Source organism: Gobius niger, assembly GCF_951799975.1.
Source record: "Gobius niger genome assembly, chromosome: 4".
NCBI classification, from domain to species: Eukaryota; Metazoa; Chordata; class Actinopteri; order Gobiiformes; family Gobiidae; genus Gobius; species Gobius niger.
This window is the reverse complement of record NC_136855.1, coordinates 41,477,147-41,504,314: the sequence shown is the minus strand read 5'-3', so window position 1 is coordinate 41,504,314 and position 27,168 is coordinate 41,477,147. Positions and strand designations below refer to the sequence as shown.

The 27,168-nt window shown below is 40.5% G+C and overlaps 1 protein-coding gene across 2 annotated transcripts in view; it reads left to right on the top strand.

The window, feature by feature from the left end:
• znf609b (zinc finger protein 609b) overlaps positions 1 to 27,168 on the top strand; it is a 283,849-nt gene that overhangs the window by 157,003 nt on the left and 99,678 nt on the right. For both annotated transcript variants that reach the window (XM_079554664.1, XM_079554663.1), the window contains exon 3: positions 17,840 to 18,065. In XM_079554664.1, coding sequence (XP_079410790.1) covers positions 17,840 to 18,065 — 226 coding nt within the window. The remainder of the gene's footprint in view (positions 1 to 17,839; positions 18,066 to 27,168) is intronic.

Here is a 27,168-nt window from a genome sequence, read left to right as displayed (position 1 = left end):
GAGGAGTCTGTCTGCAGGAGGATCAGGGGGGAGGAGTCTGTCTGCAGGGGGAGCATCAGGGGGAGGAGTCTGTCTGCAGGGGGGAGGAGTCTGTCTGCAGGAGGATCAGGGGGAGGAGTCTGTCTGCAGGACTCTGTATCGGGATATATATTGTCGTATAGACTCTGTATCGGGATATATATTGTAGTATAGACTCTGTATCAGGATATATATTGTAGTATAGACTCTGTATCAGGATATATATTGTAGTATAGACTCTGTATCAGGATATATATTGTAGTATAGACTCTGTATCAGGATATATATTGTAGTATAGACTCTGTATCAGGATATATATTGTAGTATAGACTCTGTATCGGGATATGTATCATAGTATGGACTCTGTATCGGGATATGTATCATAGTATGGACTCTATATAAGGATATGTATCATAGTATGGACTCTATATAAGGATATGTATTGTAGTACAGACTCTGTATCGGGATATATATTGTAGTAGGATATGTATTGTATCGTCTGATTCCACTAGATCAAGGTTTCTTTCTACTAAACTATTTTTTTATACCGTAAAAGTTTGTCAATACAGAAATTAGGATCCAGAACACAGTGAACTGCAGATTCAAGGAAAACTTAGCAAAATGTTTCGCTCGAATTCTCCCGTTGTGTCCAAGTCTTTTGTCCTTACATTGTAGCAGCAGGCATTTTTAATAATTGTATTGATTTTATTGTGACCTTGCACCACTTTGCACATTACACATTTTAAACTCCTCCCGGTGTACATATTTAGCTTCGCTCAGCGGTGGAGGATCTGGAGCTGGAACAGGCTTGATCTCGGACCTTTGGCCATTTCTCACTTCTTATTAGCCCAGTCCGGTGTAATCCTCCTGTAACTCTCAGGCTCAGGTTAATCCTCAGTCTGATAAACCAGTGCAAGTTAATGTGTGGAGTAAGAAGTGACTGGATCAGGATGTGGTCAGAGAAGTTCACATGGCTCAGGCTCTGAACGCTGAGACACTGCTGAAACCTCTGCTGTAGATTACTGGTGTAAATGTGACAATGTACAATAATGAGATTGGCCTTGGCTGTTGTACTTAGATACTCAGGATCCTGGCTTCTCCTACTACTGGGGGGGGGGGGGGGGGCATTACTCTGTATCAGGATATGTAGCGTATCGTGACATATCGCGATATAGGGCTGTTCAATTAATCGAAAATCGATTACGATTTCGATTACAACAGTAAACTATTACAAAATTAGCATAATCGCAAAAAATCGATTATAATTTTTTTGTTCTTTTTTTTTGTTCTAATTTTTAATTTTTGGATTTTTGTCACTTTTTTGCTGAATTTTTGTTACTTTTTTGCTGGATTTTTGTCACTTTTTGCTGGATTTTTGTCACTTTTTTGCTGTTTTTTGTCACTTTTTTGCTGTTTTTTGTCACTTTTTTGCTGGATTTTTGTCACTTTTTTGCTGGATTTTTGTCACTTTTTTGCTGATTTTTTGTCATTTTTTTGCTGTTTTTTGTCACTTTTTTCCTTTTTTTTGTCACTTTTTTGCTGTTTTTTGTCACTTTTTTGCTGTTTTTTGTCACTTTTTTGCTGTTTTTTGTCACTTTTTTGCTGGATTTTTGTCACTTTTTTGCTGTTTTTTGTCACTTTTTTGCTGGATTTTTGTCATTTTTTTGCTGTTTTTTGTCACTTTTTTGCTGTTTTTTGTCACTTTTTTGCTGGATTTTTGTCACTTTTTTGCTGTTTTTTTGTTACTTTTTTGCTGGATTTTTGTCACTTTTTTGCTGTTTTTTGTCACTTTTTTCCTTTTTTTTGTCACTTTTTGCTGTTTTTTTGTCACTTTTTTGCTGGATTTTTGTCACTTTTTTTGCTGATTTTTTTTCACTTTTTTGCTGGATTTTTGTCTTTTTTTTTATGAATTTTTTTAAAGGCAACAAATAATCGTTTGAATAATCGTGATTTCAATTATGACAAAAATAATCGTGATTATTATTTTTTCAATAATCGAGCAGCCCTATCGGGATATGTATCATAGGATGGACTCTGTAAAGCAGGGGTGTCCAAAGTGCGGCCCGGGGGCCAAATGCAGCCCTCAGACCAATTTATGGTGGCCCTCGGCCTCTTGCTGTATCGGTACACATCACCAGAGATGATAATAATAATAATAATAATTCTACACAATTGTAACCGAACAACTAACATGTTACTGTGAGACCGAGCTGGCGTGAAGGTTTTAAGCTTAAATAGAGGTGGGGGGCACAATTTAAACCTCTTCTAGTCGAAGGTTTTGCGGCACTAACTACTGATCTTCGGCCCTTCACCCTGTGTACGCTTCAGTATGCGGCCCCCCATGAAAAACGTTTGGACACCCCTGCTGTAAAGGGATATGTAATGTGTCATGGACTCTGTATCGGGATAGTATCGTATCGTGGACTCTGTATCGGGATAGTATCGTATCGTGGACTCTGTGTCAGGATATTATCGTATCGTGGACTCTGTGTCGGGATAGTATCGTATCGTGGACTCTGTATCGGGATAGTATCGTATCGTGGACTCTGTGTCGGGATAGTATCGTATCGTGGACTCTGTGTCGGGATAGTATCGTATCGTGGACTCTGTGTCGGGATAGTATCGTATCGTGGACTCTGTATCGGGATAGTATCGTATCGTGGACTCTGTGTCGGGATAGTATCGTATCGTGGACTCTGTATCGGGATAGTATCGTATCGTGGACTCTGTATCGGGATAGTATCGTATCGTGGACTCTGTGTCGGGATAGTATCGTATCGTGGACTCTGTGTCGGGATAGTATCGTATCGTGGACTCTGTGTCGGGATAGTATCGTATCGTGGACTCTGTGTCGGGATAGTATCGTATCGTGGACTCTGTGTCGGGATAGTATCGTATCGTGGACTCTGTATCGGGATAGTATCGTATCGTGGACTCTGTGTCGGGATAGTATCGTATCGTGGACTCTGTATCGGGATAGTATCGTATCGTGGACTCTGTATCGGGATAGTATCGTATCGTGGACTCTGTGTCAGGATATTATCGTATCGTGGACTCTGTGTCGGGATAGTATCGTATCGTGGACTCTGTATCGGGATATTATCGTATCGTGGACTCTGTGTCGGGATAGTATCGTATCGTGGACTCTGTATCGGGATAGTATCGTATCGTGGACTCTGTATCGGGATAGTATCGTATCGTGGACTCTGTATCGGGATAGTATCGTATCGTGGACTCTGTGTCAGGATATTATCGTATCGTGGACTCTGTGTCGGGATAGTATCGTATCGTGGACTCTGTATCGGGATAGTATCGTATCGTGGACTCTGTGTCGGGATAGTATCGTATCGTGGACTCTGTATCGGGATAGTATCGTATCGTGGACTCTGTGTCGGGATAGTATCGTATCGTGGACTCTGTGTCGGGATAGTATCGTATCGTGGACTCTGTATCGGGATAGTATCGTATCGTGGACTCTGTATCGGGATAGTATCGTATCGTGGACTCTGTGTCGGGATAGTATCGTATCGTGGACTCTGTGTCGGGATAGTATCGTATCGTGGACTCTGTATCGGGATAGTATCGTATCGTGGACTCTGTATCGGGATAGTATCGTATCGTGGACTCTGTATCGGGATAGTATCGTATCGTGGACTCTGTATCGGGATAGTATCGTATCGTGGACTCTGTATCGGGATAGTATCGTATCGTGGACTCTGTATCGGGATAGTATCGTATCGTGGACTCTGTATCGGGATAGTATCGTATCGTGGACTCTGTGTCAGGATATTATCGTATCGTGGACTCTGTGTCGGGATAGTATCGTATCGTGGACTCTGTGTCGGGATAGTATCGTATCGTGGACTCTGTGTCAGGATATTATCGTATCGTGGACTCTGTGTCGGGATAGTATCGTATCGTGGACTCTGTGTCAGGATATTATCGTATCGTGGACTCTGTGTCGGGATAGTATCGTATCGTGGACTCTGTATCGGGATAGTATCGTATCGTGGACTCTGTATCGGGATAGTATCGTATCGTGGACTCTGTGTCGGGATAGTATCGTATCGTGGACTCTGTATCGGGATAGTATCGTATCGTGGACTCTGTATCGGGATAGTATCGTATCGTGGACTCTGTGTCGGGATAGTATCGTATCGTGGACTCTGTATCGGGATAGTATCGTATCGTGGACTCTGTATCGGGATAGTATCGTATCGTGGACTCTGTGTCGGGATAGTATCGTATCGTGGACTCTGTATCGGGATAGTATCGTATCGTGGACTCTGTATCGGGATAGTATCGTATCGTGGACTCTGTATCGGGATAGTATCGTATCGTGGACTCTGTATCGGGATAGTATCGTATCGTGGACTCTGTATCGGGATAGTATCGTATCGTGGACTCTGTATCGGGATAGTATCGTATCGTGGACTCTGTATCGGGATAGTATCGTATCGTGGACTCTGTGTCAGGATATTATCGTATCGTGGACTCTGTGTCGGGATAGTATCGTATCGTGGACTCTGTGTCGGGATAGTATCATATCGTGGACTCTGTGTCGGGATAGTATCGTATCGTGGACTCTGTATCGGGATAGTATCGTATCGTGGACTCTGTGTCGGGATAGTATCGTATCGTGGACTCTGTATCGGGATAGTATCGTATCGTGGACTCTGTATCGGGATAGTATCGTATCGTGGACTCTGTGTCAGGATATTATCGTATCGTGGACTCTGTGTCGGGATAGTATCGTATCGTGGACTCTGTATCGGCAGGGGCGGATCTAGAAAAAAAACATTTTACAATGTAATGTTAATATGTCAAATGTTAATATCAGGGATGAGCAATTTCCCTTGATCGCGAGGCAGTTTTTCCGTTTCGATGCCGCCTGAGCCTCCTAACATTATATAACAATAGTAGCATTGTCCATAATATGAGTAGAGGGTTTCTTACTCAGATAAAAATTGTACTTTTGTAAAAAATAAAAAATAAATCATCATCTTGGGAGCCACAGGAGTTGGCACCAGTGTTAATGTCGTCGACTAAAATACTTAGTCTTAATTTTAGTCAAAGTGATATTTTTGTGACTAAAATTGGACTAAAACTAAATTAAAAGTTTCTCATGAGACTAAAACTGTGACTAAAATGTCCAGATATTTGAGTCGACTAAAATCAGACTAAATAAAACTGAAAAGGAGAGACTAAAATCATCCAAACTTGTATTGAGCGTCTGAAAGAGCCTCAGATCATGTTTAAAGGATCAGCTCTGAGCTTTGTTCATGTGGAGCAGAAACATGAAGCAGAGGAACAACATTAAATATGATTAGAATCAATATTATCAATGCAAAGTCCACTACATTAGTCTTAAATTTAGTCGACTAAATTTACTTCCAATTTTAGTCGACTAAAACTAGACTAAAATTAAATTACATTTTAGTCAAAAAACTAAAATAATATATGTTGTCAAAATTAACACTGGTTGGCACCTGGCTCCTTATTTAGCAATAAAGTTGTTATAATTATTTGTCCTGTCAAAAAAGTGCTGAGAGTGAGCCTGTGAAGCACCAGAGTAACTTTTAGAGCAGATGTGAGACATTACATGACACCCCTCTAGATCTGCCCCTGTGTATCGGGATATTATATGTATGTTTTATGTATACGAGATCCCTCCTGACCCGAGGAATCAAACCCGGGACCTTCTCCCTGTAAAGCGAGAGAGAGAGAGGAAAGTGAGCAATGTTTATGAAATACTAAACGTTTCAGCTTTCAGAACCTTCAGCACAAGCCAAGATTAGGAGGATTTTGCCAGTGGGTTTGACAGCGAACGCTTCACCGCGGCCCCCCCTCCCCTTTCCTCCCCCCCTCCCCCCCCCGAGGGTTTGGCACGGGGTTCGAGTTAAGAAAAGCTTTGCGTGACACTGCTACATTGTGGTTTTGGCGCACGTTTCAAACTCAGGGGGAAGAGATCCGGGCGGCTTTAATCCCACAGGAGTCCAGTGCGGTTTCGTGGACCGACCCGGACAAGCCACGCCTCCTGCACGCCGCCAAGCTAACGGGGCTTTGTATAATCTTGTTTCAGCGCCGCGCAGACCGTGAATATTGTGTCTATCCGACGGAGGAATGTCTTGTGATATCTGTTTGGGAGTGAGCGCTCCTCGTAAATCCCCCGCTGATAGATTTGAAGTGGAAAATGGAGATAATCTCTCCAAGGTTACGCTCAGATAGAAGCCGGTGGGATTTAGCGGCGCATTTGAATAGTATCAATGTGTGTCACAGTCGTAGTGAAGTAAGACAGGCTTATGTGCAGAGGACTGGAGCTTTTGAGGATCAGTTCTTTACCTGTGTTTAGGGTAAGTAAGTAAGTAATGTTTATTTCTATAGCACCTTTCACAAGCAAAGGCCACAAAGTGCTTCACAACACAGTTAAAAGCAGAAATTACATACAATATAAAAAGGGGTCAAAACAACACAGAAATCATAGCAGCCCAAAAGTAGCTAATTAAAAGCATGAACAAATAAATGTGTCTTAAGTTCGCTTTTGAAAGAATCAACAGAGTCAATAGAAGATCATTCCAAAGCCTGGAAGCAACAGCCTGGAAGGATCGGTCGCCTCTAGTACCAAAACTTGTACATGGATCCTTTAGCAGATTCTGATCCACAGACCTCAGAGCCTCACAGGGGTGTAAGGCAATGACAAAAATGTGACAAAAAATGACAAAAATGTGACAAAATGTTACAAAAAAATGATAAAAAATTGTCAAAAAAATTACCAAAATTTGACAAAAAAAAGACAGAAAAAATGACGACAATGTGACAAATATGTGACAATTTTTTTTTTTTTAAATTACCAAAATTGGACAAAAAAAGACGACAAAAAAAAGAAAAAATGACAAAAATGTGACAAAATGTTACAAAAAAATACAAAAATGTGATAAAAAATTGTCAAAAAAATTACCAAAATTTGACAAAAAAAAGTAAAAAAAAAGAAAAAATGACAAAAAGTTTAGATTTTTTCCAAGTTGTTTTCCCCCTTAACTGTTTTCAAACATGACCATATATGGGCGATTCCAGAGATGCCGTCTGTATCTATATGTTATACTGCATATTCAAAATGGCCGCCATAACAATGAAAGTCACATGACTGAAAGGCTTGTATTGTTAGGTTTGACACTTAAAGCACGTCGCATCCACCAAGATTTCAGTTGAACCCAAGCTTTATTCAGTCCTGTCCGTGTGAAATAATCTGTGCCTGAGGACGTTCTTACTCCCAGGCATCTTTCGGATGTTTGTTTTTGCCAGTCTCGGCTGCAGCGCGTCTCACTGATGGGGCTCACTTTGTATCGACATGAACTTTTTTCTAGATTTTGACAAAAAACTAATTTGCTTTTCATGCAACTGAGAATTGAGCAGCGAATATACTTCATCATTTATTTTATTTCAGCTTCATGTAGCAGCAACGAGGCATTTTAGGAGAAAAACATTCTTGTTTGCGCTTTACAAGCCTGTGTTACCAAGTTTCTCAAAGTGCTGCACCGGTCACTTTGCCTCTGCCCAGGGACGACAGAGGAAAATGAGCTTGTCGCTATAGATACAGACGGCATCTCTGGACTCGCCCATATATGGTCATGTTTGAAAACAGTTAAGGGGGAAGACAATTTGGAGAAAAATCATTCAAAAACTACTTTAGCAAATGCTGAAATATGAATATAGTTTCTACTAAATAAAGATACACAGACATGGGGAGGAGCAAAGTGGTTCAACAGCCCTTAAATACATGAATAACGGAGAATGCTAACATGATGCTACATGTTAGCCCCCTACCGGAGCTTTTCGGTCGGTACCAAGTAGGAACCGTTTAACGGTACCCAGCCCTGGCTACGACACCTGCAGTTGTGCTCATGGCCTCTAGGGGCAAGAGTTGCTTAGTGCTGCTTTAAAGACTATTTAGCAGGGGTAGGCGACATCAGGCCCGGGGGCCAAATCTGGCCCTCCAGCAAAGAACCTCCAGGACCTCAAGATGATTTTGAGAAATATTTTTATGTAAATAAAAGATCAAATACCTGTTAAAGTTGTTCTAGAAATAGTGTCTTATTTTAAAAATGCCCTGGCAGAGCATCCTACTTGGTCATATTGTATAATGTAAAACGGGGATTCTTGACCCAAAAGTGGCTCGCGAGTCTAAAGGGAACTTTTATTAAATATTTTCCATGTGAAACTGCGCGGGAAACACTAACAGAGTTTGTTAAAATGTTTGTTAATGGGTTGTTTTGATCATAATTTCAGTCTTGTTCAACAAAAATACAATATTTTATATGATATTTGACAAACTACAGTTGTGTTTGGGGCGTGGATCGTCATCCTGGGGAAAAGTTGGGTCCCACTGATATTAAACATTGGCATTTGCAGAAAAAAGTTCTTTAATTTCAGCTACAATGGTGAGGTTCGGGCCCTGGTGTTTCCTCACCCCTGCTATATAGGCTGGTGTAGCGCCTCATTTGAAAGCTAAGGCCTACAAAACTGATGGAAATGGATCTTTTTCCTTGCGTCGCTGCCGTGTTGTCGTCACGTTTTAGCTTTTTTTTGGACACGACCTCCCCTTTGTCTCACTCTACCAAGAGTGCTCTCTCGTCAACTGTGGTATCGGCGACCTCGTCCCATCCCCCCCTCTCTCCCTCTCTCTCTCTTCTCTCTCTCTCTGTCTGTCTCTCTTCTCTCTCTCTTCTCTCTCTCTTCCCCCTCTCTCTCTCTCTTCCCCCTCTCTGTGTGTCTCTCTCTCTCTCTTCTTTCTCTCCCTGTCTGTCTCTCTGTCTCTCTCTCTCTTCTTTCTCTCTCTGTCTGTCTCTCTTCTTTCTCTCCCTGTCTGTCTCTCTGTCTCTCTCTCTCTTCTTTCTCTCTCTGTCTCTCTCTCTTCTTTCTCTCCCTGTCTGTCTCTCTGTCTCTCTCTCTCTTCTTTCTCTCTCTGTCTGTCTCTCTTCTCTCTCTCTGTCTCTCTCTCTCTTCTTTCTCTGTCTGTCTCTCTGTCTCTCTCTTCCCCATCCCCCCCCCTCTCTCTCTCTCTCTCTCTCTCTCGCAGCCCAATTAAAGCGCTCGCGAGGCCATGGCGGTGGCGGCGGCGGCGGCGGCGGAGCGTCTTCCTCCTGCAGTTCAGCGCTAATGATTCAGGGGGCCTTTCATGTCGCCTTCCCCGAGTCGAGCGCACTAAGCCCGGTGTCAGCGGCTCTCAAATCACCATCCGTCTTCCTTGTGGTCTCCGGCCGGCGCCCCCCCCCCCCACCCCGGTGCCCCTCCCCCCCCGGTGCCCCTCTTCCTTCATCTCCAGGGGTCGGAGCTGCTCTCGGAGGCAGCGGTGTCGCACTTATGTCGGAGCAGGTGCCATCAATTACCGACCCTGGATGTGGAGCGGGGGCAGAGCGGCCGCTGAACTGACGGAATTAACAAGTGATTAGGCCGAGGGATGATGTCATGGCGAAGGTTTCCAGAGCGGGTTTGAATTCCTGCGATTTTTGAGCATGTTTTTGAGCATCATCAGCTTCAAAATTGTCCAACACCTTCCAGTAAAAGCACCGTCCTCCCAACAATGATCTTAAAGCAGAACTAAGTAACGTATTTACCTTAATAAATCCTTCCATACATAGTTTACCACCACCAAGTGTGGAGTGAATGTACAATTGTCTCATGTAAAGCGCTTTGTGACCATGTCTGTGAAAGGCGCTATATAAATAAAGATCTTCTTCTTCTTCTTCTTCTTCTTCTTCTTCTTCTTCTTCTTCTTCTTCTTCTTCCTCTTCCTCTTCTTCTTCTTCTTCTTCCTCTTCTTCTTCTTCTTCTTCTTCTTCTTCTTCTTCTTCTTCTTCTTCTTCCTCTTCTTCTTCTTCTTCTTCCTCTTCTTCTTCCTCTTCTTCTTCCTCTTCTTCCTCTTCTTCCTCTTCTTCTTCTTCTTCTTCTTCCTCTTCTTCTTCTTCTTCTTCCTCTTCTTCTTCCTCTTCTTCCTCTTCTTCCTCTTCTTCCTCTTCTTCCTCTTCTTCCTCCTCCTCCCCCCGTAGTCCCTGTGGGGGTAAAACAAGTGTTAGTGGGATGATTTGGGGGTGTTTTCTTCACCCCCTGATGTCTCTCTACGGGTTGGAGTCACCAATGCACAAGCTAACGGGCTAACGGGCAAAGCTAACTGTGGGCTAGCGTCACTTAAACAGTGTTTACAGCCAAGTTTGAATGAAAAAAAAGTATCTCCGTTGTGTAATTGGATGAACAATATCCCTCTGTCCCTTTGTCTTTTCTGTCTGAGTAGTACCTGCAGTGGCGCTTACGGCCTCTAGGGGCAGGAGTTGCTTAGTGCTGCTTTAAACATGTGTATCTGTCATGTTGTTTTACCAGTTCTCTGCCATTCGCCACCTGTAAGCTGTGTTTTACTCACACAGATCCAAAGTACAGGGTCTCAGATTTCCACTGTTACCATGGAGATCCGCCATCTTTGCTAGCCTGGCATCCAGACTAATCTCCGATGTTTATTAATGAATAAACAGGAGACTAGTCTGGCTTGAGGCGGGACTAATGTGGGACGACCGAAGCGCAGCAGCCAATGAGAACATGGCGGATGTGACGACATTGGGACGTTAACAATGGCGCTCCTGCCACACGGAGTTCAGGAAATGACTTCTGTCGTTTATGTCAGAAACACTTAAAGCAGTACTAAGTAACGTGTTTACCTTAATAAATCCTCCCCGTAGTCCCTGTGGGGGTGATACAAGTGTTTATGGGATGAGTGGAGGGTCTTTCATCGCCCCCTGGTGTCTCTGGACAGAAAACCATGTTTGCAACTTGACTGAAACCAGACCTGAGCCACCAATACACACTAATAGAATCACAGAGAAGAAGCTAACAGGCTAACGGGCAAAGCTAACTGCGGGCTAGCGTCACTTTAAACAGTATTTACAGCAAAGTTTGAGTGAAAAAAAATATTTCCTTTGGATTGGATGCACAGTAACCCTCTGTCCCTTCACCTTTCCTGTCAGCGTAGTATTTACTCTCCAAGACAATTAATAAGTTAAAAAATCGTAACTTGCTACGACACCTGCAGTTGCGCTTATGGCCTCTAGGGGGAAGAGTTACTTAGTACTGCTTTAAGAATACAAGCAAACCGGAGCATTACGTGAGCTGCTCTGATTGGTCGGTCGGCTCCATATCGCTGCGTCACTTCCTTTGAAAGCGCGAGTGTTGCCTCTTCTGTAAAGAGGCGGAGTCTGGTTGGCGAGACTAGATCTTTGCAGCTGTTAGCATATATTTCCACTGACTAACATTTATCAAACTCATTAGCCAAACATGCTGAACCTTCTGCTATAAAAGTAATATTTACCAAAATCGGTACATCAGGATTAGCGGAGATAAATGCTAACGGTGCAGCAGCTACGCTAACCCCGGAAACAGTGACTTTAGTAAATATGACTTTTTTTAGCAGTAGGTGCGGCATTTTTGGCTAATGAGTCTGAGAAATAAGTCGGTTCAGGAACTCTCTGTTCAGTTTCAGAAATATTGATGTTTGTTTTTATGTTTTTGTCTCGCATATTTGCTGGTATGCTCGGACCAGGAAGTGGAAGTCGTGACGTCACAGATAACAAACGTATAGATACAGACGCATCTCGTCATAGAAGGGGGCGTGGCTTCGCCGAGGGGGAAAATAGAATCTTTAGAGCAGGGGTGGCCAACCCGCGGCTCTCGAGCCGCATGCGGCTCTTGGCCAATCAGAGTGCGGCTCTTTGCATGATTGGATATGTTTAATACAATGCGGCTCTTTGCAAAATAATTGGTAAATATTTCCCATTAACTGTAACAGTCTTTGACCAAAAATCCAACCATCGTCTACAGACCCTGTTTCCATCTCTACATGAATGAGAGTCTGGATCTCCTCCTTTTGGAGGCGGCGTGAAAAAGGAGCCCGTGCAGCTTCACTCACAGCAGGATGTAGTTAAACAACAGTCAGGCAGATCGTGGCTCTGGGATCAGCTTCTGTGCTTTTCAGGTTCCTGATCAGCTGCTCTTTATTTGATGTAATTTGGCCACATATTCACAGAAAAAGATCAAAATTAGGAAATGGAAAAAAGCGGAGCTCTTATTAAGCGTATGATGCGAAGCTCGACATCGTAACGCGGAAATACGCAAAGTCATGACTTTTCTTTCACACGTGCTATAACTGTAACAGATGCAACTTAAAACAGACTCTCAGATCCCCCAGAGGCTCCTGGTTAAAGTTCATGAACTTTGTGCAGCCGAGAGTGCGCTCTCTCTGCACAGTCCAGTCAGGACAAAGCTGCACTGAGCGCTCAGGCCAGGGGCGAATCAGAGGAGGAGGCTCAGTGGGCAGGGCCCCACATACAAACACACCCCAGCATTAAAAAAAATAATAATAATCTAATTCTGTCTCAGTCAGAACAGGAAACACAAAATGTCATTTAATAAACATGTATTTCAATCTTGTTGAGGAGTAAAACCATTCAATCTAACACAATTATTAAAAAAAGAAAGAAAAAGGCATAAAGTTATAGTTTATTGTGATTAAATAAAACGTTCACATTCTATTTAATCACAATAAACTACCGCCCCGGGATCTCGCTAATGGTCGGTGCCTTTGTGGCTCTTCACAGGATCAAGGTTGAAAATGTCGGCTCTTGGTCTCCGACTGGTTGGCCACCCCTGCTTTAGAGAAACACAAATTTCCCTCTTTTTAGCCATTTTCTGGTGGAATATGAACTTATTTATCACATAAATAAAGTCAGGTGTAAATCGGGCCCATATGGATATTTTCTCACAGCAGATTGTTCAGTAGAAGTGAAAAAACGGCAGTTGTAGCAAGCGCTAGCTAACCGTTCGCATTAGCCCGATGCTAACATGTAGCATCATGTTAGCATTCTCCGTTATTCATGTATTTATGGGCTGTTGAACCACTTTGCTCCTCCCCATGTCTTTGTGTCTTTATTTAGTAGAAACTATATTCATAATTCAGCGTTTGTTAAAGTAGTTTTTTAATCATTAGAGAAAATATACAATTGTTTTCCCTTTAACTGTTTTCAAAAATGACCATATATGGGCGACTCCAGAGATGCCTTCTGTATCTATAGACCCTTTCGCTGTTTACATCATCAGTGACGTCATCTGGAGGCAGGAAGTGATCAAGAGAAATAAGATGAAACTAAAACAAGCGATTATAAGTGTAAAACTACAACTAAAAATGTGGTCCTGTTATGGCTTAAGGTTAATTTGAGACGATAAAATAAGGTATATCTGATATTTCCAACAACGGTTAGACATTTGTTTATCGTTACTATGACAACAGCTACAATGGAAATAGATGGGAATCCAGCTTCCCGCCTCCAGCTGAGCCCAGAATGTTCAAAAATGTGACAATAAAGCAACAAAAAAGCGCAGGAAAAAAAAGAGAAGCAACAAAAACCAAATCAGGCATTGCACTGGCCTACAGGCTGCAAGCTCTTCAGTCGAGAAGCTTTTAGATTTGGGTAACGCCGAACTGGAGAGAATGCGCTCAGTTAAGGTGGGGGTTAAGAGGTTAACACTGCATTACAGGCCTGTATTTACACCATATTTGACCTTTTTACAATAGTCTTGCATCTTATTACATAACACTACCCAAAGTTTAGCACTTCATCAGTCACAGAAGGGAAGAGAATCCGCCCACCCTCCTCGTGTGAATACTTTAGTGTCACAACAATGGTATGTCAATGTTAAACGATGCGACACGAGTAAATACCGGTTTCCGTCGGCTTTTTGGCGCAGGTGAACGCTTGTTTTGCTCCTGCTTGTCCCAATGTCAAGGCGTGCGCTGATGCAATTCTTTCACCGCTTTTGAAACGCCTTTATCTACGATTAAAATGCGCCCATTTGTAGTCGGGAACACTTCGTACTTGTAATTGTTCATCGAAAGAGCGAGCACTCAACGCCGCGCTCATTGCTATGATGGTTTTAATCCCTTATGGCTCCTCAGGAATTAATAGACAAGCAACGTAATGATCACTGAATTTGCATAGGCAAGGGCAAAATCTCACAATACTGAACCGCTGCATGTTTAAAGGAAAAAACGGATGATAATCTGTACCAAACTTCTATTCTTTATTGTATAATGTAGTAAAATTAACATGTGTTGGGAATTATAACAAATGTCAATGTGGAAAAATCACACTGGGAGTCATTTATCAAGGGCTGGGCACGGTCACATTATTTCCCATGCTTGGTTTTCAATACTGATACGGGAATTGTGCCTTTTCTTCTATATCTATACTCTAATATTTGTCATATTGAACCATAAAGCAGAATAATAATGTTTTTTTTTTTTCATAAAAGACCATTTCTTTTACATTTGTGTGAGGAAGCTGCCACGAGGGGTTGAAATGGGCAGGCAGACTTAACAAAGTTAGAGTTCTCACCAGACATTTATTGCTCACGCAAACAGAACTTCTGACACACAGATACAAAATGGCCCCCCTTGACTAGAAGCAGTCAGGTTTTATACTTCCTCCCATAATGGGAACGGACCTCCCACCGGTTAGTACCATTAGTTCATTGAGTCCCAACAATAACTTTATCTGGCAAGTGATCCTTGTACATAAAATGAATAAGTTTAGTGACAAAAGTGTTCAAAACAACAAAGATACAAATCAAAATCATACACAAAAAGGAAACACAAAGCAAAGTTTAACCAGTTTCCCCCTGCCACATGGTCCAGCCCAAGATTTTAAAATGGCCGACACAGACCACGGCCCTTCCTTTCTCCCTACCAGATGGTACAGGTAAATGTCTGATTAAATTAATAAACAACGTTTTAAATGGACAATGTGATATAAATTGAGGGTTATTGTTGGCTGGTGTGTATTGCAAACAAAACAAAAAACAAAAAAATAACAAACACACACAATGGGACAAACCCACTTTGTCACAATTTGTATCATTAATTTGCGTCACACTACCCGGATTAGGAGTGGAGTTAAATTTAGTTCATTGTAATCTGCTTTGTAACTGTAATAACTGTGCCCATCGAGTTCACACACAGTGGAATAATGTGTAATACTTTGGAGGTACATAGTGAAATATAAAGACCATTAGGGTTAGAGTTCGGGTCCTGTGTGTTGTTACATTATGAACCCCCCAAGCTACAAATACAAATGATTCTATTGTGTATTTATCACATAAGTTAGGGTGCATCAAACGCCTCAAATTTCTACCAGTTTTTGTCTAATTCCAGCATTGTTTAGGGCGTCCACGTCAATAAGCAAGATCTGCATCATGAAGCATAATGCGATATTCATTTAGCTGAATGTTTTGTGCTGTTGATCTCTTTACTTATTTCATATTTTACAATGGTTTTGAACTTGATTAAATGACTATTCTTTGCTTGTTTATTCAAGTTGTTTGGGAAGTCTGCAATCTTTGAGTTTTTACAAAATGTTTTGTATTAAACCGTCACAAACTGTTATTACAGGGCTGTTAGATTTAGCACATTATGACTGTAACACATTGAGGGCCAACAATCCAGGCCATTTTTAGATCTTGGAAGCTGAGCAGGTCAGGCCTGGTTAGTGCTTGGATTGGAGACGCCTGAGAATACCATACCATACCAATACTTTGCCATACATTTTCTTTTTTATATGTATAAAACAGCTAGACTAGGGACAAAATGATATGGGGCGTATGATGCACCCTAACATAGGTACAAGTTATTACACATTGTTACGCTTCACATTACATTGTACTAAATGTGGCAGGTGCAATGTATGAAGCGTATAATAAAGTGTTTCCCTGAAGATATATTTCATCAGTTCCTACTTTCGAGACCAGTAGCATCCAGTGTTAATTTTGACAACATATTTTAATTTTGTTTTAGTCTTTTGACGAAAATGTAATTCGATTTTAGTCTAGTTTTAGTCGACTAAAATAGCAACTAAATTTAGTCGACTAAATTTAAGAAGAATTTAGTGGACTTTGCATTGATAATCTTCATTATAATCATATTTAATGTTGTTCCTCTGCTTCATGTTTCTGCTCCACATGAACAAAGCTCAGAGCTGATCCTTTAAACATGATCTGAGGCTCTTTCAGACGCTCAATACAAGTTTCTCCTTTCATTTTTATTTAGTCTGATTTTAGTCGACTAAAATATCTGGACATTTTAGTCATAGTTTTAGTCTCATTAAAATCTTTTAATGTAGTTTTAGTCCAATTTTAGTCACAAAAATATCACTTTGACTAAAATTAACACTGGTGGTATCAAAACTTTATTCTGATATCATTTAACTGTACCCAACCCAAGGCAGGTGCTAGCTAGCGAGTGAAAGGTGAAAATATGGGCGTTGCACCCCGGGCTGTCACAGTAATTACTATATCGACTTATCGTTCAATAAAAAAAAAGATAAATGATGCATTTTTGGGCTCGATATTCATCATCTGTACATTTATTAGCATTTCATCCCCATTATTTTCTTTGTAAAACTTTGATTTCCAACTGAAGCAAATTGAGTTGCATTCTCCACCGCAGCTGTTTCCATAAACAGTTGAGCTGGTTGAGCTAGCTAGCTTTAGCTTCAGGTTAAACCTTGTAAAAGGTAAATAACTCCTGCCCACGAGTGCCGCATATCGGTGTTTCCTTCCAGGGAAAAGTGTTTCCGGGTTAGTCCTGTTGTGTTGTGATTCTGTGCTGATGTTGTGTCGTTGAGCCTGACTGAGATCCTCGTAATAGCTGCGGAGAATGACTCGCTCTGAGACCAGCCTTCAGTGACCGGCTAATAACCCACACAAAATAGTCCCGTAGTCTGGCAGATTTAGTGACTTTAGTCAATGAAAAACACATTTATTATAAATGTTAGGTTTGTGGGACCCTGGTATAAGCGGATTAAACAACGAGGAGCCGCGTTAGACGTTATAATGCAGGAGGAACAACACTGTGTCGGCCGTTAGAACCGTCTAACGCGGCTCCGAGGTGTTTAATCCTTACTTGTGTGGTATTTTCGGATTTGATTATGAAGTTTTAGGACAAAAATTTACTGTCATTTTTATGCCTGAGAGTTGATAGTATGTAGTATTGTTAGAGTGAATAATATCGTTCATCGCGATACTTTCCTGCCTCAATATATCAACATATCCCCCAGTGTCTGCGTACATTGGTGTATGAATGAGAGTATGAATGGGTGAGTGGATCCTTGCTGTAAAGCGCTTTGAGTGCCTAATGTAGGTGGAAAAGCGCTATATAAGTTGAGACCATTTACCATTTACCATTTACCATATCATTTGACATTACCTCCATCACAGTATTTAAATGTTGTTGTTTTTAGAATGCTGCATGGGTGAACTTTGCTCTGCACTTTTGTATATACTATTGATTTTGTACATGATGGTACAATGACCCCCTTTGTGCATGAATGTGTGCGTGTTGGTGTAAACAGGATTACTACTACAACCTACACTGGTGTGAGAATATAAAGCAACATTCCTAACAAGGCTTCTGTTTTGCTGTGACTCGCTGAATGGTCAAAGCAGCTTTTTACATCTTGTTTTTCTGCTGCTCTGGTTTGCCAGGTTACAGAGAGCGGGCAACATGTAAGTGCCCCAGTTGTCGGTGTTGTTATTCTGATGCTTTTTGCTTTACTTATTTATCAATGTGGGCAGAGTAGATGGCATCCCGACCCGGCATGTCTCCCGTGCAGCACTTAACACTCTTCCGCTCGGTGGAGCAGTGTGCGCCCGGCCCTATCGGAACATCTGCCGCACGCTTGTTTATCCAGTGCCTTGCGTCTGACTCTCCCTCCCTTGTGTTGTCGCGCAGATGGAATCTCCCGTCTCCACGCCGGCCCCTCCGCCCCTCCACCTCCTGGCCGGGGTGGGCAACAGCGACATCTCGTCCCCCTGCGAGCAGATCATGGTGCGGACGCGCTCGGTGGCGGCCAACACGGCGGACGTGGCCGTCAGCACGGAGCCCGAGTGCCTGGGCCCCTGCGAGCCGGGCACCAGCGTCAACCTGGAGGGCATCGTGTGGCAGGAGACGGAGGACGGTGAGTGTGCGGGGGACGAGACAGGGCTGTTCTCTTTCCCCCTCGGATGTTTTACCAGCTTTTACAGCACGTTTTATTGAGTTTTTTCTTCGATTTCGTGTCAAAATGGAGACATTGAATACATTAACAGTTGCACAGACCAAAGTGTAAACCAGGGGTGCCCAAATTGAGGCCCGCGGGTCAAATTTGGCCCGTCAAGTGGTGTAATTCAGTCCGTCAGATGCTTTGATGGTGACTTATAATATGGCTGGTTAAGTATATCATTTTTCAATATTTTGCAATGTTGTTTTGCTGTGGATCATATAGTAAACCCCGTATCACAAAACCTTTCTCACGTTATGCATTTTATTTAGACTGCAAACCTCATATATATATATACAGTACATGGAGAGGGAAGCACTGTATCACGGGGCATTAAAAAGCATTAAAAGTAATTACATTGATTTTGCCAAAATTAAAGCTTCTAATGTTATTAAGGCGAGACACTGCAGGTGAATAGGGGAAAAACATAAATGTAGAGATGTCAATTTGAAACTTTTGCTGAACATCACAGATATAAATATGAGGAAAAAATGTATTGCATTTCTTCTGTCATTTTATGTTTTCACATAAAAATAAGGCATTTTGAGCATTAAAATGGCCAAAATTGTCTATATTTTGGGCAACGAAATCAAAATAATGAATTGAGCCAGATTAAAATTTATGGTTTTATCTTATTGACATATTAGTAACTCAGATTTTTTCAGAGGGATTTTGGATATTTTGTTTAGTTTTTCAATAAACTAATCATCAGTGAAAAAATCTGTAAAAACTCAAATTCCGCCTGTTTTTTTGGTTTCAAAGCTGAATAAATCAGGCTAGGAATTAGATATGAAAAAATCCCTCTGAAAAAACCTTCAGAATGTTGTTGTGTCTCAGCCTGTAAAGTTTGGAGTCTGTGGGAGCTTCTATAAGGGCTCAGGCTCTGCCCGAGTGCGGATTTTTTTCATTCTGTGAACACCAGCTCTGAAGTTTTGTAGCGAGTGCGCATGCTCGGCCCGATCTTCCACTTTTCCGCTCCAGCGTCTCGTAGGAGGAAAAACACCATATTTGGGTGAAAGCGTCATCACGGGGCCCCTTAGCAGGACACGTGGATGTCAAATCTGTCAATATTTATGAATGAAAACCCGCTTGAAAGACGGACTTTCTACGCGGAGCAGCAGCTACTTCCGGGTTCCCCCCACCTCGCGGGCGGACAAAACATCATAAAATAAAGATCATGCGGGGTGAGTTTTGTTATTTTTATATCTGACATGAAAACTAAGATGTAAAGGGAGGAAAATAGATAAAAATCTCCACTTCGACCACTACGTGAAAAATCAATACTTTCACCTGCCGTGTCTCGCCTTAAAATGCTTTAAATCAAACTGCATTGGAAAATTATGAATTTTTAAATCTGAAATACCGAAAAAAGCTGCAGTTTTGGCTGAAATTTACCACATTTCTTTGCTCAAAAGTTGCCTAATCTTAAATGATTTTTTTCTGTGTTAAAACATAGTATTTGGGCATTGAAAATAGAATTATAAAGCATTACATTTGACTTTCTTCTGCCTGTGTAAACCCTGGTCTATGCACTTGGTCTGTCAAACACTTTGATGCAATCAGATATTTGACATGATGGGCTTTCACGTCATTTGTTTCACATGTGCGGATTGTGTTTTGTGACAAAATTCCTCATCAAAAAGCAATACTTAAAGATGCATTGTATGTGGAAATATAATAGTGCGTAATTAACTTTTCAGTGAGCGGCTATTTATAATGCCTGGCGCTCGGAAAAACTTTGATAGTTGTTTGTTATAGTTTTGCTATGTGTGCTGTTTTTGCATTTTGACCATAGGATGCACATTTGACTTTTATGGATCAAGTTGATTGCAAAAGACCTAAAACGAGGCCCTTTTAATGTGCTGGCAATACACCATTATAACCACAGTTGTCTATGAATTTGCACTATGCTTTTGTATGATATTATTGATGTTTGGTTAGCATTGGGTTATTTGCTAATTTCCTTTGAAACTAATGTTGAAATCTGACTAGTTGGGAAACACTAGTGAAATATCTTAGCAACTAGTAACATACGGCACCATATTCTTGTTCTATCGTTGCAGAATATCTTATAATCATTTGCTTGTTTTGTTTTGCATACGAAGCAAAGTAACACAAGGAACGAGACAAGGTTGTCCCCTTTCCCCTCTTGTATTTTTACAGTTTTTGGGGCAAATTTCTATAGATTTTTTTGTCCTTCCATTTCATATCAAACTGCAGACTGAATACATGAACAGTCTCATAGAGCAAAGTGTAAACCAGGTGTCACCAAATTGCGGCCTGTGGGTCAAACTTGGCCCTTCAACTGGCGTAATTTGGTCCGAGAGATGCTTTGATGGCGACATACAGTATGGCTTGTTCAACATATAGTTTTGCTGATTTTCCGTGTATCACATCGTAAACCCCGTATCTATCGCTGGAGAATATCTTATAATCATTTGCTTGTTTTGTTTTGCATTCGAAGCAAAGTAACACAAGAAACGAGACAAGGATGTTCACTTTCCCCTCTGGTGTTTTTAGAGATTTAGGACACATTTTTATTGATTTTTTTCTGTCCATTTCATATCAAACTGCAGACTGAATACAATAACAGTCACATAGAGCATAAGTGTAAACCAGGTGTCACCAAATTGAGGCCTGTGGGTCAAACTTTCCCCTTCAACTGGTGTAATTTGGTCCGGGAGATGCTTTGATGGCGACATATAGTATGGCTTGTTCAACATATAGTTTTCCAATGTACTGCAATATTGTTTTGCCATCGTAAACCCTGTATCTATCGTTAGAGAATATCTTATAATCATTTGCGTGTTCTGTTTGGACACAAAGCAAAGACGAGACAAGGTTGTTCACTTTCCCCTCTGGTGTTTTTAGAGATTTAGGACACATTTTTATTGTTTTTTTCCGTCCATTTCATATCAAACTGCTCTTTTAGAGACTGTTCATGTATTCAGTCTACAAAGTGTAAACAAGGTGTCCCCAAATTGAGGTCTGTGGGTCAAACTTGGCCCTTCAACTGGCGTAATTTGGTCCGAGAGATGCTTTGATGGCAACATATAGTATGGCTTGTTCAACATATAGTTTTCCAATATACTGCAATATTGTTTTGCCGTCTATCACAGCGTAAACCCCGTATCTATCTATCGCTAGAGAATATCTTATAATCATTTGCTTGTTTTGTTTTGCATACGAAGCAAAGTGTAAAACAAGGAACGAGACAAGGTTGTCCCCTTTCCCCTCTTGTATTTTGAGAGTTTTTAGGGCACATTTCAAGAGATTTTTTTTTTTTCCATTTCATATCAAACTGCAGACTGAATACATTAACAGTCGCATAGAACAAAGTGTAATTTGAGTCCCCAAATTAAGGCCTGTGGATCAAACTCGGCCCTTCAACTGGCGTAATTCAGTCCGAGGGATGCTTTGATGGCGACATACAGTATGGCTTGTTCAACATATAGTTTTCCAATATACTGCAATATAGTTTTGCCATGTATCACATCATAAACCCCGTATCTATCGTTAGAGAATATCTTATAATCATTTGCGTGTTCTGTTTGGACACAAAGCAAAGACAAGACAAGGATGTTCACTTTCCCCTCTGGTGTTTTTAGAGATTTATGACACATTTTTATTGTTTTTTTCCGTCCATTTCATATCAAACTGCTCTTTTAGAGACTGTTCATGTATTCAGTCTGCAAAGTGTAAACCAGGTGTCCCCAAATTGAGGCCTGTGGGTCAAACTCGGCCCTTCAAGTGGCGTAATTCGGTCCAAGAGATGCTTTGATGGCGACATGTAGCATGGCCTGTTCAACATATAGTTTTCCAATATACTGCAATATTGTTTTGCCATGTATCACATCGTAAACCCTGTATCTATCGCTGGAGAATATCTTATAATCATTTGCTTGTTTTGTTTTGCATACGAAGCAAAGTAACACAAGGGACGAGACAAGGTTGTCCACTTTCCCCTCTTGTATTTTGAGAGTTTTTAGGGCACATTTCAAGAGATTTTTTTCCCTTCCATTTCATATCAAACTGCAGACTGAATACATTAACAGTCACATGAACAAAGTGTAATTTGGGTGCCTAAATTAAGGCCTGTGGATCAAACTTGACCCTTCAACTGGCGTAATTCGGTCTGAGAGATGCTTTGATGGCGACATACAGTATGGTTTGTTCGACATATTGTATCGTAAACCCCGTATCTATCGCTGGAGAATATCCTATGATAATTTGCTTGTTCTGTTTTGGATAAGAAGCAAAGTGCAACACAAGGAAGCCAGCGTAGCGTGGACAGCTTCTCTCAGCCTGGGTAAAAAGCTAAATGGAGCGCCGTGCTGTCATCCCTGTACAAGTGTAGCATGCTGAAGCGTAATTGGATCTGTTGTGCCCGGAGAAGCGCTGGCGGTAATGCGTTAGTAACAGCAGCAGCACACACACACACACACACACACGGCGAGCAATGGCGGGGCAGTAAGAATAGCAGTTGGCAGGCAGTTCTTAGGTGGCCTGGGTTTGTTTTGGGCCTCTCGAGTGCGCGGGTGGGAGTTCACAGCAAGCACAGCCGTATCTCCACCGACAAAAATCCATCAAAAAAAGACAAAAATCCATAAAAAAAGTGACAAAAATCCATAAAAAAAGTGACAAAAATCCATCAAAAAAATGACAAAAATCCATCAAAAAAATGACAAAAATCCATCAAAAAAAGACAAAAATCCATCAAAAAAAAGACAAAAATCCATCAAAAAAAGACAAAAATCCATCAAAAAAGTGACAAAAATCCATCAAAAAAAAAGACAAAAATCCATCAAAAAAAGACAAAAATCCATCAAAAAATGACAAAAATCCATCAAAAAAGTGACAAAAATCCATCAAAAAAATGACAAAAATCCATCAAAAAAGTGACAAAAATCCATCAAAAAAATGACAAAAATCCATCAAAAAAGTGACAAAAATCCATCAAAAAAATGACAAAAATCCAGCAAAAAAGTGACAAAAATCCATCAAAAAAAAGACAAAAATCCATCAAAAAAAGACAAAAATCCATCAAAAAAATGACAAAAATCCATCAAAAAAGTGACTAAAATCCAGCAAAAAAAAGACAAAAATCCATCAAAAAAATGACAAAAATCCATCAAAAAAATGACAAAAATCCATCAAAAAAGTGACAAAAATCCATCAAAAAAGTGACAAAAATCCATCAAAAAAAAGACAAAAATCCAGCAAAATAAAGACAAAAATCCAGCAAAAAATGACAAAAATCCAGCAAAAAAGTGACAAAAATTCATCAAAAAAAGACAAAAATCCATCAAAAAATGACAAAAATCCAGCAGAAAAAAGACAAAAATCCATCAAAAAAATGACAAAAATCCATCAAAAAAGTGACAAAAATCCATCAAAAAAATGACAAAAATCCAGCAAAAAAGTGACAAAAATCCATCAAAAAAAAGACAAAAATCCATCAAAAAAAGACAAAAATCCATCAAAAAAAGACAAAAATCCATCAAAAAAAGACAAAAATCCATCAAAAAAAGACAAAAATCCATCAAAAAAAGACAAAAATCCATCAAAAAAATGACAAAAATCCATCAAAAAAGACAAAAATCCATCAAAAAAGTGACAAAAATCCATCAAAAAAGTGACAAAAATCCATCAAAAAAATGACAAAAATCCATCAAAAAAGTGACAAAAATTCAGCAAAAAAATGACAAAAATCCATCAAAAAAAAGACAAAAATCCATCAAAAACATGACAAAAATCCATCAAAAAAAGACAAAACTCCATCAAAAAAATGACAAAAATCCATCAAAAAAGTGACAAAAATCCATCAAAAAAAAGACAAAAATCCATCAAAAAAAGACAAAAATCCATCAAAAAAGTGACAAAAATCCATCAAAAAAAAGACAAAAATCCAGCAAAAAAATGACAAAAATCCATCAAAAAATGACAAAAATCCATCAAAAAAGTGACAAAAATCCATCAAAAAAGTGACAAAAATCCATCAAAAAAAGACAAAAATCCATCAAAAAAGTGACAAAAATCCATCAAAAAAGTGACAAAAATCCATCAAAAAAATGACAAAAATCCATCAAAAAAAATGACAAAAATCCAAAAATTAGAAAAAAAAAAAAAAATGAAAAAAATTGAAAAAAAATATATTGAAAAAAAAATATATATATATAATCGTTTTTGTGCGATTATGCTAATTGTGTAATCGTTTACTGTTGTAATCGAAATCGTAATCGAATTTCGATTAATTGCACAGCCCTACCCTAACCCACCCCCCTTCGCCAGTCGGGAATAGACGTTTTTTTGGCCGCCTTCCCGCAGCGCATTCCGTGTGAAACCCAAGCCTCCTCGCTATTTTCCGCCTTTGATCGAGAGCGCGTCGGGCCTGATTGAATTTTGAGACATTGCGGTGTTCGCTATCGGGTTGTGCTCGCTTTCGGAGTCCTGTCCTCCCCCCCTCGCTCTCTCTCCCCCCCCCCTCTCCCTGTCGTGCATGTGAAATACTGCAAACAGCTAATCTTCAAAGGCTGCTCGTGCTCAGCGACTCTGCAGGCATGCTGACTACAAATCGCCCACACATCCGCACACCGCAGCCTGCCGGTTGGCTCGCTCGCACATTGCCCGGCAGAAACCTCGCCTCATCAACATTCCCGGAGCGTAGTATCTGCTATTGAGTGGCTTTCTTTCTTCCATGTGTTTTTTTTTTATTTCTTTCTTCTTTTCCTCCCCCCCCCCTGCCCTGGGCTCGCTCGGTTCTGTTCTCCTTTCTTCTCCTCGCACTAGTGTTGTTGTTTATTTTTCTCTCTTTTCGGGGTGATGTATAGATGAAAATCTCCGAGCTGTGGTTTCCCTGGAGGGTGTTAGTTTGTGGAGAAGGGAGGTCAGCTTCAGCCACAACAATGTACAGGAGGCGACCAGGGGTTTATTTTGACATCTTTGTGGGTTTAGAATGAATGAAAATGAAAAACCACCATGTTGGTATGTCAGGAGTGAGGCTGTGCTCGATATATCCTTACAGAGTACGTGACAATACACGCAGCGTATGGAGGCGCCTGTATCGTGTCTAACCTTTATTGAGAACGCATCACAACATTTTATTTATTTATTGGTAACACTTTACATTACGGGCCGGTAAGTCCTTGGTGCTTACAGTGGTAATTCTACTAGTAATAGTGGTACTTCTCGGTACTTATTGTGGTACTTAACGGATACTATAGTGAGAATTACAAGGTGTGTTCTTCTAGATACAGTGGTAGCTCTTAGTAATGAAGGTTGCACTTCTTGTTTTCCCTAATGCTGATTTATGTTGTTTGTAGAAGTACCTCATTTGCTACCTATGAATTGCTGCTGTAGTATCCTTGAATTACCAGTAAGTACCATAGATATATCATTGTAACTACTAGAAACTATCACTTAAAATACCAAAGTAAATAGAAGTACTTCATTGCTAAGAGTTACCCCTGTATCTCTTAGTAATGAGAGATACTGTGGTAGCTTTGTGACTCCCTAACCGTAGCCCCAGTTACTAGTAATTACCACTTTTAGTACCACAATAAGTACCAAGAAGTACCACTGTAGTTACCACTGTAAGTACCACGGACTTACCGGCCCGTAATGTAAAGTGTTACCTATTTATTGGTTTATTTGACATTAATGAACATTTCTGTAATGAGTCTCAGTACTACCTGCAAAGCTCAGCTGTTGTCCCTGGGCAAGGTGTATAATGCCAACAACAATTATAAAACATAAAACAGTTTAAAAGTTACTTTTACTTACTATTTACATAACAGACGTTGATACAGTTACACATACATTAAAAACATCTGAGGTCCTGTCCATATGAAGTCAAGCTCAGGACCAAACGCAAAGATACTTTATCAATCTAGTGCATCGTCCGTACGAGCCGGCGTTTTGGGCGTCTGTAAATGAACATTTTCCAAACCAGCTCCCAGAGGAAAGATCTGAAAACGCTGTTTACGTGGCTCCGTTGTAACGACGTCTCGATCAGTGTTAATTTTGACAACATATTTTATTTTAGTTTTAGTCTTTTGACTAAATTGTAATTTAATTTTAGGCGACATTTAGTAAAAAAAACTTTTCAATTTTAGTCTAGTTTTAGTCGACTAAAATTGCATGTAAATTCAGTCGACTAAAATGAAGACTAATTTAGTGGACTTTGCATTGATAATCTTCATTATAATCATGTTTAATGTTGTTCCTCTGCTTCATGTTTCTGCTCCACATGAACAAAGCTCAGAGCTGATCCTTTAAACATGATCTGAGGCTCTTTCAGACGCTCAATACAAGTTTGGATGATTTTAGTCTCTCCTTTTCATTTTTATTTAGTCTGATTTTAGTCGACTCAAATATCTGGACATTTTAGTCACAGTTTTAGTCTCATGAGAAACTTTTAATTTAGTTTTAGTCCAATTTCAGTCACAAAAATAACACTTTGACTAAAATTAAGACTAAATATTTTAGTCGACGAAATTAACACTGGTCTCGATGACATCACAGCTCCAGAGTCTGTGATCCAGAATCTACTGACCTGATACTGAGTTTTCCTCATGGATCTGTGATGGTTTGACTCCGCCCCTCTTTGCTCCACAAGCCACAGGCGACGAGCAGAAAAACACGAGTCAGTCTGTGTGTTTGGACTGACAGGAAAAGTCACTGACAGAAGAATAAACTCTCCCCCTCGTCTCTTCTGTAGATCCTAAATCCTTCACTTTCATTTTCACTGTCTACATTCTGCACACGCGCCTCTACATCCTGTTATTATCTGTGTCAGCGTCACAGCGCCTCACACAGGTCTGGAGGATGAATCGCACCGTTTTCACAGACCTGAGTCGACCCATATGAGCTGCTTCAGACTCACAGAGAAAGTTTCTGAAAACATAAGCGTTTTGTCTTCGTGTGGATATTAATGTTCATTCTGTGACTCGCACAATAGAACGGAGATTTCGGTGCGAGGTCAGGTCACACAGTTCAAACATAGGACATTATCAGGATAAAT